Source organism: Myotis yumanensis, unplaced genomic scaffold, assembly GCF_028538775.1.
Source record: "Myotis yumanensis isolate MYYU_CA2020_CCGP unplaced genomic scaffold, mMyoYum1.0.hap1 SCAF_2, whole genome shotgun sequence".
Classification (NCBI taxonomy): Eukaryota; Metazoa; Chordata; class Mammalia; order Chiroptera; family Vespertilionidae; genus Myotis; species Myotis yumanensis.
The window spans coordinates 89,409,462-89,423,800 of NW_027223753.1; the positions used below are offsets into that span (position 1 = coordinate 89,409,462).

A 14,339-nucleotide genomic window follows, 5' to 3' on the forward strand; every position below is an offset into this window, starting at 1 on the left:
CTTGGTCGCTGTTCTGGTCGTGATGAACACCACCCATGGTTTTTATATAAGTAGAGCGTTTACAGCAGTGGTTCTCAACCTGTGGGTTGCGACCCTTTTAGGGGTTGAATGACCCTTCCACAGGGGTATCCTAAGACCATCAGAAAACACATATATAATTACATATTGTTTTTGTGATTAATCACTATGCTTTAATTATGTTCAATTTGTAACAATGAAAATACATCCTGCATATCAGATATTTACATTATGATTCATAACAGTAGCAAAATTACAGTTATGAAGTAGCAACGAAAATAATTTTATGCTTGGGGGTCACCACAACATGAGGAACTGTATTAAAGGGTCGCGGCATTAGGAAGGTTGAGAACCACTGGTTTACAGTGTAAAGACCTATGGCGCCCTAGCCGGTTTGCTCAATAGGTAAAGCGGGAGGCCTGTGGACTGAAGGGTCCCAGGTTGATTCCCTTCAAAGGCACAGGCCCGGGTTGTGGGCTCAACACCAGTAGGGGGCACGCAGGAGGCAACTGATCGATGACTCTCTCATTATTGATGTTTCTCTCTCTCCCTCTTCCTTTCTCTTTGAAATCAATCTACACTAATAAAAGACAAACATGCAAATTGACCATACCTTCACTATGCCTTAAGCCATGCCCACGAGCCAATCAGAGCAACTATATACAAATTAACCCAATCAAGATGGCAGCCGGCAGCCACGGAGCTGGAGCAAGCAGGAGGCTTGGTTGCCCCAGTGATGGAGGAAGCCATGCTTCCCGCCTGCCATGGCTGACTCTGAGCTCCACTCAAGGCAACAAAGTTTCAATTATAGAAGATAAATAAACCTCAGATACCTGCTTTCAGCCAGCCGTGGCCATGGAACTGGAGCGAGCAGGAGGCTTGGGTTGCCCCTGGCGATGGAGGAAGCCAAGCTTCTTGCCCGCCCTGGCCGGCTCTGAGCTCCACTCAAGACTACAAAGTTTCAATTATAGAAGGTAAATAAATCCCAGAATAATAATAATAAAAAGAAATAAAGGAGAGGCTGGGAGCTTCTGTTGCCAGGGGGCTTGGCCAGCCTGAAAACGGCCCTCAACCCCTCACCCAGACTGGCCAGGCACCCCAGTGGGGACCCCCACCCTAAAGGGGTGTGGCAAGCCTGAAAACAGCCATCAGCCCTCACCCAGACTGGCCAAACTTCCATTGGGTGAGGGTCCCCACTGGGGGTGGCTTGACCAGCCTGCAAACAGCCATCAGCCCCTCACCCAGGCTGGCTAGGCACTCCAGCGGGGACCCCCCCTTAAGGGGGTGTGACCAGCCTGCAAACAGCCATCAGCCCCTCACCCAGGCTGGCCAGGCACCCCAGTGGGGACCCCACCCTGATCTGGGACACCCTTCAGAGAAAACCAGCCGGCCCCCACCCGTGCACCAGGCCTCTATCCTATATAATAAATGGGTAATATGCAAATTGACCCTAACAGCAGAACGACTGGGAAAGACTGGTCACTATGACACACACTGACCACCAGGGGGCAGATGCTCAATGCAGGAGCTGTCCCCTGGTGGTCAGTGCGCTTCCCCCAAGGCGAGCTCTGCTCAGCCACAAGCCAGGCTGATGGCTGCCAGCACAGCAGTGGTGGCGGGAGCCTCTCCCACCTCCTCAGCAGCACTAAGGATGTCCAACTGCAGCTTAGGCCTGCTCCCTGCTGGTAAGTGGACATCCCCCGAGGGCTGCCGGGCTGCTAGAGGGATGTCTGACTGCCAGCTTGGGCCCGATCCCCCAGGGAGTGGGCCTAAGCCAGCAGGTGGACATCCTCCAAGGGGTCCCAGACTGCAAGAGGGTATAGGTCAGGCTGAGGGACCCCCTCCCCACCCCCAGTGCACAAATTTTTGTGCACCAGGCCTCTAGTAAAAACATATTTAAAAATATATATTAAAAAAACAACACCCTATCACGGCAAGCACCATGGGTGGGACCCGCAGGTGGCCAGCCTGCACCACAGGGGGAGGCAGGCTCTCCCGGGAATCTCAGAGGCCCAGCAACCCGCCACGTGACCTCCAGGGCTCCGCCCCCCCCCGCACCCCTCTGCCGAGTGCCTGGAGGCGGCCACGTGGACGGCGCTCCTCGGCCACAGAAAGGGGCGTGGCGAAGGTCCGTGCGTGGTACGTGCCCCGCCCCTCCCCGCCCGGAGCCCGGATGAAAAGTAACGCCATTTTCGCCAGAGCCCCTGAGAGCTCTCGCGGACGGCGACAGGGCACCGGACGGACCGCGCCATGAGGCTCCTCCCTCGCCTGCTTCTGCTTCTCTTGCTCGTGTTCCCCGCCACCCTCTTGCTCCGAGGCGGCCCTGGAGGTGAGGCGAGGGGAGGGGATGGTGGGCTCGCCAGGAAGGAGACGCCAGGGACGGCAAGTTTAAAGCTGGCGGTGGCGGCGGCGGCAACTCCTGGGTCTGGCGTCCAGCTCGCCGGCCTCCCTCCACCTCGTCCTGGACCCCCGCTCGCAGTCGGGGCCGCAGGGACGAGTCTGCGGTGGGGCCTCTGCCGCCTGCACGCGGAGCGCGGGGCAGTGCCGGGCGCCCGCTGCTGGGGTCGGAGCTGGCGGGTCCCGGGGCCGGGGGAGGCGGAGGGCCGCGGCCCGCCGGCCGGGAGCGCGTGCAGCCCCTGCCCTGCCGCCGGGCTGAGTCTCCCGGCCGCCGCGGCGCCGCTCCACCCCCAGCCCTGGCTCTGGGCTGACGTGTCTTTCGTTTCCCGCTCGGCGTCCCCTTCATTCATTTGCCCAAGCCTCTGTTTCTCAGCACCTGAGCTCTCGGAGCGCTTTGCTCGTTCCTGGTCCTCTTCCCCGGCGCCAGCCCCGGCCCCGGGTGCTGCCGGGGGTCCCGGTTTCAGAGCAGCTCCCCGGTCTCGCCCCATTGCCCAGCCCCGCACTCCCAGGCGGGGATGTGGAGGATCTCCGTGAGCTGTCTATTGCTTAGGCCCCTTTTTCCTCTCCTTTCTTTTTTTGTAACCATTTTTTTTTTGTATCTTGGCACTGTGTCCTGGGAAAAAATATAGTCTCATTCGAGTTTTACATGTTTTATTCAGGTTTGTTTATTCCTCCCCGCGGTTAAGCTGGTGTGGAAATAACCCGCACGGCAGAACGTTAAAAATGTGTAGACTTGGCTTCTTGCCCTGATTCTCTCATGAACTTCGATTTCTGTACTCTGTCAAGTGTAGTCTGACTGGATGAGCTGGGATTCTGCTCCCATCAGCTGAAGCGAGCTGAGAGGCAGAGTGCGTGATAGTGACAGGTGCCCACAGGCTGCTTTCCAAGTGAAAAAAAGTGAAGTGACTGGTTCCTGTTCAGTGGATGGAAAGCCAAGTATGAAAACTGTTAAGGGATTCATTTGCAGGTTGAGGGATTCTTTTCCCTTACCATTTGCTTGCTGATTTCCTCTCTTTCTCTCTCTCTTAATAAAAATTGCCAATTCTACTTACTATATTTTTTCAGGTTTTAAACTTTTTTTTTTTTTAAGGAAACATTAGTATCTAAGCTGAACGGGGTATCTTTAAACACTTTTTGTGAATAATGGTCTTTCTTTCAAAAGATGTTTCCTTTAAAATTTTTCAAACTGAAAAGTGTTGGATTTTATAGACATAGAAATGTTACTGGTAACATTAAAATACTTCAGTATCCACTGAAATGTAGGGTGAAAAGCTGTTATGTTTCAATCCTGAGTTTAAGTACAACTTTAAATTATTATGTCAGACCTAGATATTTTTCTTACTAGTTTTTCATTTCTTTAGGATTTTTTCTTTATTTTTGGGGTGGAGGTGTGTGTGTGTGTGTCTTTTAACTAGTTTTTTAAAATGACTTGTTTAGGAAGAAGAACTGAAAAGACTTAAAATGCATGGCCCTTAACGTGTGCTGTTGCAGCATATGCACATGCTTCCTTTCCCACATTTTTTTCCCTGTCCTGAACTGCCACATCATCATTCTTTCTGAGAAATGTTGGGAGAGTCGCTAGAACTTTGAAATTTCTTTTGAGGGTCTTGCCTGAAATAGATTTAATGTGACTTATTTAGAATACTTTTGCATATAAAACTGTGATTTATACTTTCCTGGCATTATAGTTATGCCTAACTTTTATTTTCATATTAAGTGTAGGGGAAATAAAAAAGTATATTAAAACATGTTTGAAGCCACCCGCAAAAATAAATGCATGCTTTCTCTACTCTCAACCCTGAAGTTAACAATATAGGTTTTTTACTAAATAGTGTGTTTTATGTCAGCTAGTTTTTACATGAGCGCCATGTAGATCTTTGTTCCTTGGAATTACATGTTATCAAATTCTAAGAGTTTGAGTTTTAGTCAACTCTATTAACAAAGTTTCTTGCTTAGATATTTAGATTGCTGTTTTTCTCTAGCCGTGAGTATTTTTGTTTTATTTTGTATGGATAATGACAGATTAAATTTTGGGATTTCTTTTGAAACACTTATTTTCCTTCATTTGCTTGACAAAATTGCTTGAAGTCCTTTATTTGAACTTTAAGGCATCTTTAATTTCAGGAGTTCATTTTTTCAACTGTTAGGTGCTTTTTAAAATTAAGCAGCATTTCCCATTAAAATTAACATGCAGTTGTTAAAACTACTAAGGTAAAATATGAATATTCTTTTTTTTTTTAATTGATTTTACAGAGGAAGAGAGAGGGAGAGAGCCAGAAACATCAATGATGAGAGAGAATCATCGATCAGCTGCCTCCTGCATGCCCCCTACTGGGGATCAAGCCCGCAACCCTGGCATGTGCCCTTGACTGGAATCAAACCCAGGACCCTTCAGTCTATAGTCCAATGCATTGTCCACTGAGCCAAACCAGCTAGGGCTGAATATTCTTATATGCATTGTAATCATTCAAGTACACTGCGTGATTGAACTGCTCCAAGGGGAAATTTTTGTTCACTATTCTTGAGATGAAAAAACATTAGTATTCCAGGGTAGGTAACTGTTTGTTTTATATTTTATTGTTAGGCTCAGTAGCAGCAGCTCAAGATCTTACAGAAGATGAAGAAACAGTGGAAGATTCAATAATTGAAGATGAAGATGATGAAGCAGAAGTGGAAGAAGATGAACCAACAGATTTGGTAAATGTGATAAAAAATTTAATGCATATATATATACCTAGAATTTATCCTTTTTATAGATAAATTTGCCTTTAAAATTCTTGATTTTAGAGGCTTGTTACGGTGGTTGGTGTGAATTGAAGTTTGGATAATAGGGGCCAGTCATTGGGGATGGATCATTAGTATTTTCTGGAATAGGGAGGGAGATCATATGGGCATGACTCTGTTAGAGTAACAATATAGTGGACCATTTGTTGATAGATTTGGGATACATACTACTTAGCTTTCTGATCTTGGGTAACTTGTCTCTCTGGGTCTCAGTTTCCTTTTTCTTTCCTTCAACAAGCAAATATTTATTTATGTGCCAGGCACTGTTTTGGATGCTGGGGTGAACAAACCAGGTGTTTTCTTTGCTGTCATGTAGCTCATGTTCTTGGAGTAGTGTCCAGGGGTAAGGAGCAGACTATAAACAGTATATACAGTATGTTCTGTGAGAGTAAAGGGCTTAGAGAAGATTTCTAGAAGTCATTCAGCTCTGACACTTTTATTATAACATTACTAGTGGCCTGGTGCATGAAATTCATGCACAGGGTTGGGGGAGGTGTCCCTCAGCCGGGCCTGCACCCTTTCCAATCTGGGACCCCTCAGGGGATGTCCGATTGCCGGTTTAGGCCCACAGGCAGTCAGACATCCCTCTCGCAATCCAGGACTGCTGGCTCCTAACCGCTCACCTGCCTGCCTGCCTGCCTCATAGCCCCCAACTCCACCCCCTCCTCCCCCACCCCCCGCCAACCTGATCATCCCTAACCGCCTCTGCCTCAGCCCTGCCACTATGGCTTTGTCCAGAAGGTCTCCCAGTCTAATTAGCATATTACCCTTTTATTAGTATAAATAGTATGACAGTAAAAATATTGGGCCAGAATAAGGATTATCGCAGCATGCTTTTAGCTAATTTCATTTCCTCTCTTGGACTACTGTAATCTATGCCACACATTTTTTTTCTTTCTCTTCATTATGCCATACCTGAACCTAGAAACTTGTGATTCTAGATTTTGTGATTTTTTTTTTCCGAGATCAAACCTAGTCCCTATTTTTCTATTATGTCAACATCAAAATAATTGGCCTTGTATATAGATACTGCTCCCTTTTTTTGTCCTCATTTTTATGGAGTATGCTTTCCAACTAAGCTAATCTGCTTGCTATTTTGTTGATGTTTAAATGACCATTTCTATGCATTTGCACCTACTGTTTCACTTGAATAGAATACCCCTACTAATTTTTGTGCTTTTCTAATTCCCCCTCCTTTAATAAAACTACTTTTACTGATTACCTTGTGTCAAGCTTTTCACATGTATGCATAGCCATACGTTAAGGGTTTATATTAGAGCTCTGCACCTTCAACGCAGTTCATTCGATGCATTACTTTAACTAGATAAATACATTCCTCCATCAGTGATGGTAACAAAAACTTCACTCTTCTAAAAGTGTTGCTGTGGTAAGATAACTTGGAATGAACATCCGAAGAGAATCCATCCAGAAAAATGAGGATTAGAGATGGTATTTAGGGCTCTGAAATGTGGGCATGCACAGAAATTTAGTGATAGATCATCTCTAATAATAGAAGCGTAATATGCTAATTAGACCAGACGACCTTCTGGACGAAGCCACGGCTGCTAGGGAAGCCCAGGTCCTAGGTGCCTGCTGGTAGCCAGAAGAAAGACTGGGTCCCGGGTGCCAGAGGGAAGCCAGTGCCAGCAGCCAGGGGAAGGAAGGCCTACTCTTGCGCGAATTTCGTGCATCGGGCCTCTAGTATTGTTATAACCACTTTTCTGAAATTACTTCAGATCTCTAGCACTGGAATGTATTTATTGTGGAAAGAGTAGCAGAGGAAACTGTTGGATCTTTGTTATAGTTTCAGGTTAGCCAGAACTTTTCTATCCCTTGATCATCTCCCTTGCCTTGAGTATTATAATTGAGAGAGTAACTCAAATGGTCCACTCTTTACTCTGGCCAGTTAATTCAGAAGTGTTAGTACCTTTTTCTGTGTTGCTTTTCTCAAATCAGAAAGTGGTTAGGGCAAATGTTTCTAACTCTCTATCCCTCTCCCTTCCTCTCTGTAAAAAATCAATAAAATATATAAAAAAATAAATAAAAAAGATAGGCCTGTAAGGCAAGAGCTGCTACAAAAGTTACCTCCAGAACTGAGGGCCATAGAATTTCTCCTGTTATTGTTCTTACCCAAGATTTGTCTTATCAACTTAAACACAGCTGCCTTAGACATCAAAGAATTGATGGATATGGGAGGATCCTTTGATACTGGGACTATGTCTGTAGTCAAAGGACAGAAAGGAGATTTCCCTAAGATTTGAGCTACCAACACCCAGTTTAGATACAAGTAATTGGTTTAAAATTTTTCAGTGTAAACTCTTTTTTAAAGTCACCTTGGGTTTTTCTGCCCCCTCGATTGTCCTTTAGTCTCTAAAACCAAGGGTTGCAATGTAGAATGTCATCATTCTTTGAAAGTATTTTTCTTAAGAGAACTGATAGCAGTTTTTGTTTTGATATTTATTGAAACAAGCACTAAAGTAGTAACACTAACAAAATATTAGTATTATTATTTAAAATAGATATTATTTTCAAGTGGATTAGAGCTTAAAAGGTGCAAGGTATGTAGTGAAAAGTTTCTTTTTTTTTTTTTAATTTATTGATTTTTTTACAGAGAAGAAGGGAGAGGGATAGAGAGTTAGAAACATCAATGAGAGAGATCGATCAGCTGCCTCCTGCATGCCCCCCACTGGGGATGTGCCCGCAACCAGGGTACATGCCTTTGACCGGAATCAAACCCGGGACCCTTGAGTCCGCAGGCTGACGCTCTATCCACTGAGCCAAACCGGTTCGGCTAGTGAAAAGTTTCTTGCATGCCTGCCCTCCAGGTGCAGAGGGCATCTCCACAGTACTATCAGTTTCTTGACTCTCCTGCAGATAGTCTGTAATAGCCAAACTATTCTAGAGCAGCGGTCGCCAACCTTTCAGACCCTGAGGACCACCGGTTGGCGACCGCTGTTCTAGAGTATAACCAGGTAGCAGATACGAAGCAATATACATCTTATAATAAGCTAATTGGCTATAAGATCAATGAATTGTTTACCTTTACTTCCATCTACTTTCCAGTTCTTCACAACTAACATTCCAAACATTTATCACTTTCAAATTCAAAATTAGTCCTCTTCTGTCTTACTAGCAATGTTGCCTTCAGTGTCAGAAAGTAAAGGCCATGAAGTATGGGCTCTATCAAATATTCCACTTCCTACTTCTAAGTATATTATTCATCTATCCTTTCTACATTTTCTTTACCAGCATGCTTCTTGAAACAGTAAACCGTACAGTTTTTCTCTTCTGCTCATTTCACTTTTTTCTCTAAGTTGTTTGGTCACCTGTGTCTGCTAAAAATGTTCTTGCTAAGTCATCAGTGACCTAATTGCCAAATTCCAGGCCCGTTTGCCATTGTTTTTCTGTTTGAACCATTTTTAGCATTGGCCCATTACTCCTTCCTCCCTCCCTTGAGGATATTTTTACATTGATTTTTAGAGCAAGGGAAAGACAAAGAGAAGTATCGATGTGAGAGAAACACATCAACTGGTTGCCTCCTGCACACACCCAGACCAGGGCCGGCCGTGCAGGAGCCTGCCCTTGACTGAATTGAACTCAGTTCTCTTTGGTCCACAGACCGAAGCTCTATGTACTGAACCAAACCTGCCAGGGCCTGTTACCCCTTTCTTGAGTCCCTTCATTTTGGCTTTTATTGCACCTTCTTAGTTTCCCTGCCCAGCTGCTGCTGCTTGGTCTCTCTTACCTTCTCTCTCCTCCCTCTACTCACCCCCTTAATGTTGATGAAACCCATGGTTTTAGCCACCACCAGCTTATATTGATGACTTTCAGATCTAATTTCTAGCCATCTACTTTACAGTTACTGAGCTTTATACCTGTATTGTCAGCGCTTTGCAGTATAGCACCATCTGGATGCTCAAATTTTGTATGTCCAAACGAATTCAGCATACACTGTCCATCCTACCTTCATAAACTATTTCTTGTTTTGATAATGGTTCCAGTGATTCAAGCTTGTGCCTTGCTACTTTTCTTTTTTATTGCACAACTCATTAATCAAATCTTAGGAATGGTTTCTCTTTACTATTTCTCAAGTCTACACTTTCCTCTTTATACTACAGCTTATGGTTCCTGCCTTCCTGTCTTTGGTCTAGAAATGCTGCACTGAGGTTTAAAGTTTTAAACTAAATTTTGTTCACATTTTTTAAACAGCTTTATTGAGATACTAGAGGCCCGGTGCATGAAATTTGTGCACAGGTAGGGTCCCTAGGCCTGGCCGGCAATCAGAACTGATCAGGGCCTTCCAGCTGCTGGCCGGGGGCCTTCCTTCATTCCGCACCGCCACCTGGCGGTCGGCACACATCATAGCGAGCAATCAAACTCCAGGCCTCCTGGTCGAACTCCCGAGGGGACACTGCATATTATATATATACACACACATGTGCACACACACATATATATATATATGATTTATCATATACTCATCTGTTTTAAGCATACAATTTAATGATTTTTAATACATGCACCAAATTGTGCAGCTTTAATCAAGTTTTAGGGCATCTCCATTACCTCAATATGAAATATGATCTGGTCACTTTTTTTATCATTTTTTTCCGGTTATATGATAAATTCTCACAGGAAAATTTTCTTTACCAGCATCTTCTTGAAACAGTAAATGATACAGTTTTTCTGTCCTGTTCTGTTAATCAAGATGGAAGTTTTTGTAGGCTAATAAGGTGTTCTAGAACAGGGTTAGCAAAATGTGGCTGCACCCCAGGTCCAGCTTTGCCCATCTTTTGTGTGTTGTCTGTGTCTGCTTTTACAGGGTAGCCACATAGAAAGCAGCCACAGAGTTGAGTAGTTGGCAATAAGGACCTTATAATTTTCAAAGCCAAAAATTTGATACCTGGTCCTTTACCGAAAAAGTATACCAGCCCACACTCTAAAACCTTGCAATTCAAAGTGTGGTTTGAGTACCAGCAATATCAGCATTTCCTGAGTGCTTATTAGAAATAGAATTTTAAGCTTCACTTGAGATCTGAATCAGATCTGCAAAATCCCAGGGGATTTGGTATGCACATTTCTGTTCAAGATACACTGTCTAGAATTTTTTATTTTGACTGATGAGAGACAATAAAATTCATACCACTGCTAATCCCAACAAAGCCTTGGAGAGGCAATATTTTGTCCCAAATCTTAGTGAAGTCATTTTTTTTTTAAATATATTTTATTGATTTTTTACAGAGAGGAAGGGAGAGGGATCAAGAGTTAGAAACATCGATGAGAGAGAAACATCGATCAGCTGCCTCCTGCACACTCCCCACTGGGGATGTGCCCGCAACCAAGATACATACCCTTGTCCAGAATTGAACGTGGGACCCTTGAGTCCGCAGGCCGATGCTCTATCCACTGAGCAAAACCGGTTAGGGCAGTGAAGTCATTTTTATATGGTGGTATTTTCCCCCGTAATCCCTTTTTAATATTGTTTTTCTTAGGCAGAAGATAAAGAGGAAGAAGATGTATCTGGTGAACCTGAAGCTTCACCAAGTGCAGATACAACTATCCTATTTGTGAAAGGAGAAGGTAATAGAGAAATACTAGTTTTGACTCAGCTGTAGAAATTTTTAAAATAACAAGGTCACTTTTTGGGGAAGTGTTATTAATGCTTAAGATGCATCTTCCTTTCTTGCAAGTTTAAATATACATTTTGGGGAAAAAAAACTCATATATATGTATGAATACCCATGTCTGTAAGGTACTATTCCTGGCATTTAAATTAAGGAGGAAAAGAAAAACTATCCATTTTAACTAGAAATTAAATGTTCTTTCGAAAGAAACTGTTTTAAACTGTTTTCAAACTGCCACAGTAAAGTAACTTGTATTTTGAGTGAAATATTAAATCTTTACAATTAGGCCTTGGTTGGAGCCTAGATTACATTTAAAGAAAGTAAATAATGGCTTATATTTAATGAAGGCTATGGCAAGCATTGTTCTCAATGCTTTTCATGTATTATTAAATCCTTACAGAAATCCTCTGAGGTTAGTTACTATTGCTAAACTGAGATTTAGAGAGGTTAACAATTTGTCCAGTGTTACCCAGTTAGTAAATAAGAGTGTGGAGACAGGGTTTTAGACCCAGATCAGTCTGACCCCAAAGCCTGTGCTGTACTGGGTGAAACTCAGCTCTGTAGACTACAGTATAATTATTGAAGAGATATTTTGAAGTTACTAATTTTTTTGGTCTTCTCAAGTTTTCTATTTTATTCCCACGGATGTTCCAACTTTATGCCTACAAAAAGTTTAATTTGATTAAGAGATTCCCTCCCTCCCCAATTTATTATCTGTCATTCTTCTTTCCATTATTTGCATAGATAACAGATACTGAGTTGGGGGGTGGGGGGTGACTTCATAAAGACAGATAGTCTCACTGCAAGATAATCGTACTAAAAGTACACGACTCTTTCTTAGACCACATAATTTGGATGTGATCTGGTCTGAAATTGAGGTACTCAGTTCAGCTCTTAAGTTGGAATGCTAGAGTATTCCAACAAGGGTTTCAGTTTATATACCAGTTACTAGTTAGTGGATGACTGGAATGCTCCATTGAAAGAGATTCTGAAACCAAGTCTACATGTATTGGGAAAGAGTGCCAAAATCCATGAGTAATGTCATACTTTTTATTTTATGCCCTTTGAGCATGTTCTAATCTTGTCTCTCTTCTTTCTTCCTTCCTTTCTTTTTTTTTTTTCAGATTTTCCAGCAAATAACATTGTGAAATTCCTGGTAGGCTTTACAAACAAGGGCACAGAAGATTTTATTGTTGAATCCCTAGATGCCTCATTCCGTTACCCGCAGGACTACCAGTTTTATATCCAGAATTTCACAGCTCTTCCTCTGAACACCGTAGTCCCACCCCAGAGACAGGCAACTTTTGAGTACTCCTTCATTCCTGCAGAGCCTATGGGTGGACGACCCTTCGGTCTAGTCATCAATCTGAACTACAAAGATTTGAACGTAAGGCCCTCTAAACTTTTTTTTAGTTAGATGGGTGAGGACAATTGACATTTGAATATTCCGTGTTTACTCATTCACGTGCCTGTTTTGTGGTTAAAACTCCGCCGAGGCAAAGATAAATTGCATGTCTCTGTCTTTAAGTCTATAATCCACTGGGGGAGATGAATGTAAGCAAGCTATATCACAGCATGATAAGTGATACATTCTAGAGATAAGTGTGAGGTGCTAGAGTTTTAAAGTGGAAGTAACTTGAGCTGGATCTTAAAAGGAAAGTTAGCCACAGTGGAATCTGCTATTTTTAATATAGGTTTAGCAGTAAGGTTTATGGTTTATGAGATCCAAGTAGCCTAAGGAAGCTCTGCTGTCTTCTGGTTTTTAATATGTGGTGGTATATATCCAATGAATGAATAAGAGAAACGTAGCACAATTGTGCTACTGGGAGCTCACCTTTGGATCCCAACTATTATGTCCACTTTCAGATAAGAACACATCTAAACCCATTTCCTTTTCAAAATCTTTTCAGTGAAGGAAATTTTATCCTTTTTGGAAGCTTAGTTAACTTTTCATTATTGTAGTGTCCACATGTTTTCCTTATATCTTAGTTAAATTTCTGGTGCTGCAATTAAGTTTTTCTTTTTAAAAAATTTCTTAGTAGAGAGTAGAAGGTTTTTCATTTTTCCTTCAAAATAACACATTACGCTTTCTCAACTTTAGAGTTAAGTGACTTGAAGAATTATATATTTCAAACAGAAAAATAATCTATCAGGCATATATGTAGTTTCAGTTCCATTTTAAATATTAGTTTCATCAGTATTCTGATTCTTGGAATTGTCAACAGAAGAATGCCAATTGCAAGAGTTTGAAGTAAAACTTTTATAATTACAGTTAGCAATAGGTAACTTTTTAAGTATTACCTTTGTACAAAGAATCAAACACTGAAAACGGCTAACTATATATTTGTTCCAGTGATTTTGATGTATTTGAAAACTGAAATTGTGTTGAACTAACAAAATTGTTTCAAGATCACAACAGAAAAATATTTTGATAATAAAAAGCACCCATTTATTATAAATTTATTTCCAACCCATTGTTAATTTAGAACATGAATTTGACTTGTTCAAGTCTAATTTTTTTGTTCTGGTAATCTTAATCTGAGGATAGTCTTTCCATTGATTTTTAGAGAGAGTTCTGGGGAGGGAGCAAAGGGGAAAGAGAGAAATATCAATATGAGAGAGACACATTGATTGGTTGCTTCCCGAATGTACCCTGACTGGGGCTGGGAATCGAACCTGCAACCCAGGTATGTGCCCTTGACCGGGAATTGAACCCAAGATCCTTTGGTGTGTGAGCTGATACTAACCATTTAGCAACACCAGCCAGAGCTCAAGTCTAGTTCCTAGAATGATCTGCTATTCTATAAATGTTCATGCTCTGTCTTTGTTGTTTTGGAAGGTTACACCAACAGAACGTAGGGCTTTTCATTAAAAGAGTGTTCTGTGGGATTTGTTTCTTTCTGCACATTTTATCTTGTTTTTGTTTTACTTCCCTGATCCCTCAACTTCCCTTCCCCCCAACCCAAAAGAAAGTGGGGGACAACTTAGTGAAATTGGAAGCATTTTTTATTTCATAGGAGAAAATAACAAACATCATAATGTTGAATCCCTGACACCAAGTTAGTGCCATTAGGTATGACTGAGTCTTGTCTTCTAAGTGATAAGAAAGCTATCATATATCTCTTAGAGTAATGGTTTTAAGAATTCTTATAGGCTTTCCTTTTTTCAATGCATTTCAGTTTGGGGGAATTTTTCTTTCTTTTTTTTTGTAAACAGGGCAATGTATTTCAAGATGCTGTCTTCAATCAAACAGTTACAATTATTGAAAGAGAGGATGGCTTAGATGGAGAAACGTAAGTGAAAGGTGAAATTTGTAGATCTTGATCTTGTAGGGCTGGAAGGTTTGCTCCTATCAACCTATTTTTCTTAAATGATGGAAATGAAATGGACTATAGATTTGGTGTAATCCTAACTATGTAAATTCATACTTTAGATGGTTCTTATAGCTATTCATACCAAGTTAGGAAAGATAGTTGAAATTGACAAAAATTTGTTTTAAAAAGATAGCTTTAGCTT

General features: G+C 42.2%; 1 protein-coding gene across 2 annotated transcripts in view; it reads left to right on the forward strand.

Annotated features, from left to right (window-relative positions):
- The first annotated feature begins 2,188 nt into the window (after positions 1-2,188).
- The window catches only part of SSR1 (signal sequence receptor subunit 1), a 40,276-nt gene continuing 28,125 nt past the window's right edge, over positions 2,189-14,339 (forward strand). For both annotated transcript variants that reach the window (XM_070405777.1, XM_070405778.1), the window contains exons 1-5: positions 2,189-2,347; positions 5,000-5,112; positions 10,692-10,779; positions 11,948-12,210; positions 14,040-14,116. In XM_070405777.1, coding sequence (XP_070261878.1) covers positions 2,269-2,347; positions 5,000-5,112; positions 10,692-10,779; positions 11,948-12,210; positions 14,040-14,116 — 620 coding nt within the window. In that variant the 5' untranslated portion in view covers positions 2,189-2,268. The remainder of the gene's footprint in view (positions 2,348-4,999; positions 5,113-10,691; positions 10,780-11,947; positions 12,211-14,039; positions 14,117-14,339) is intronic.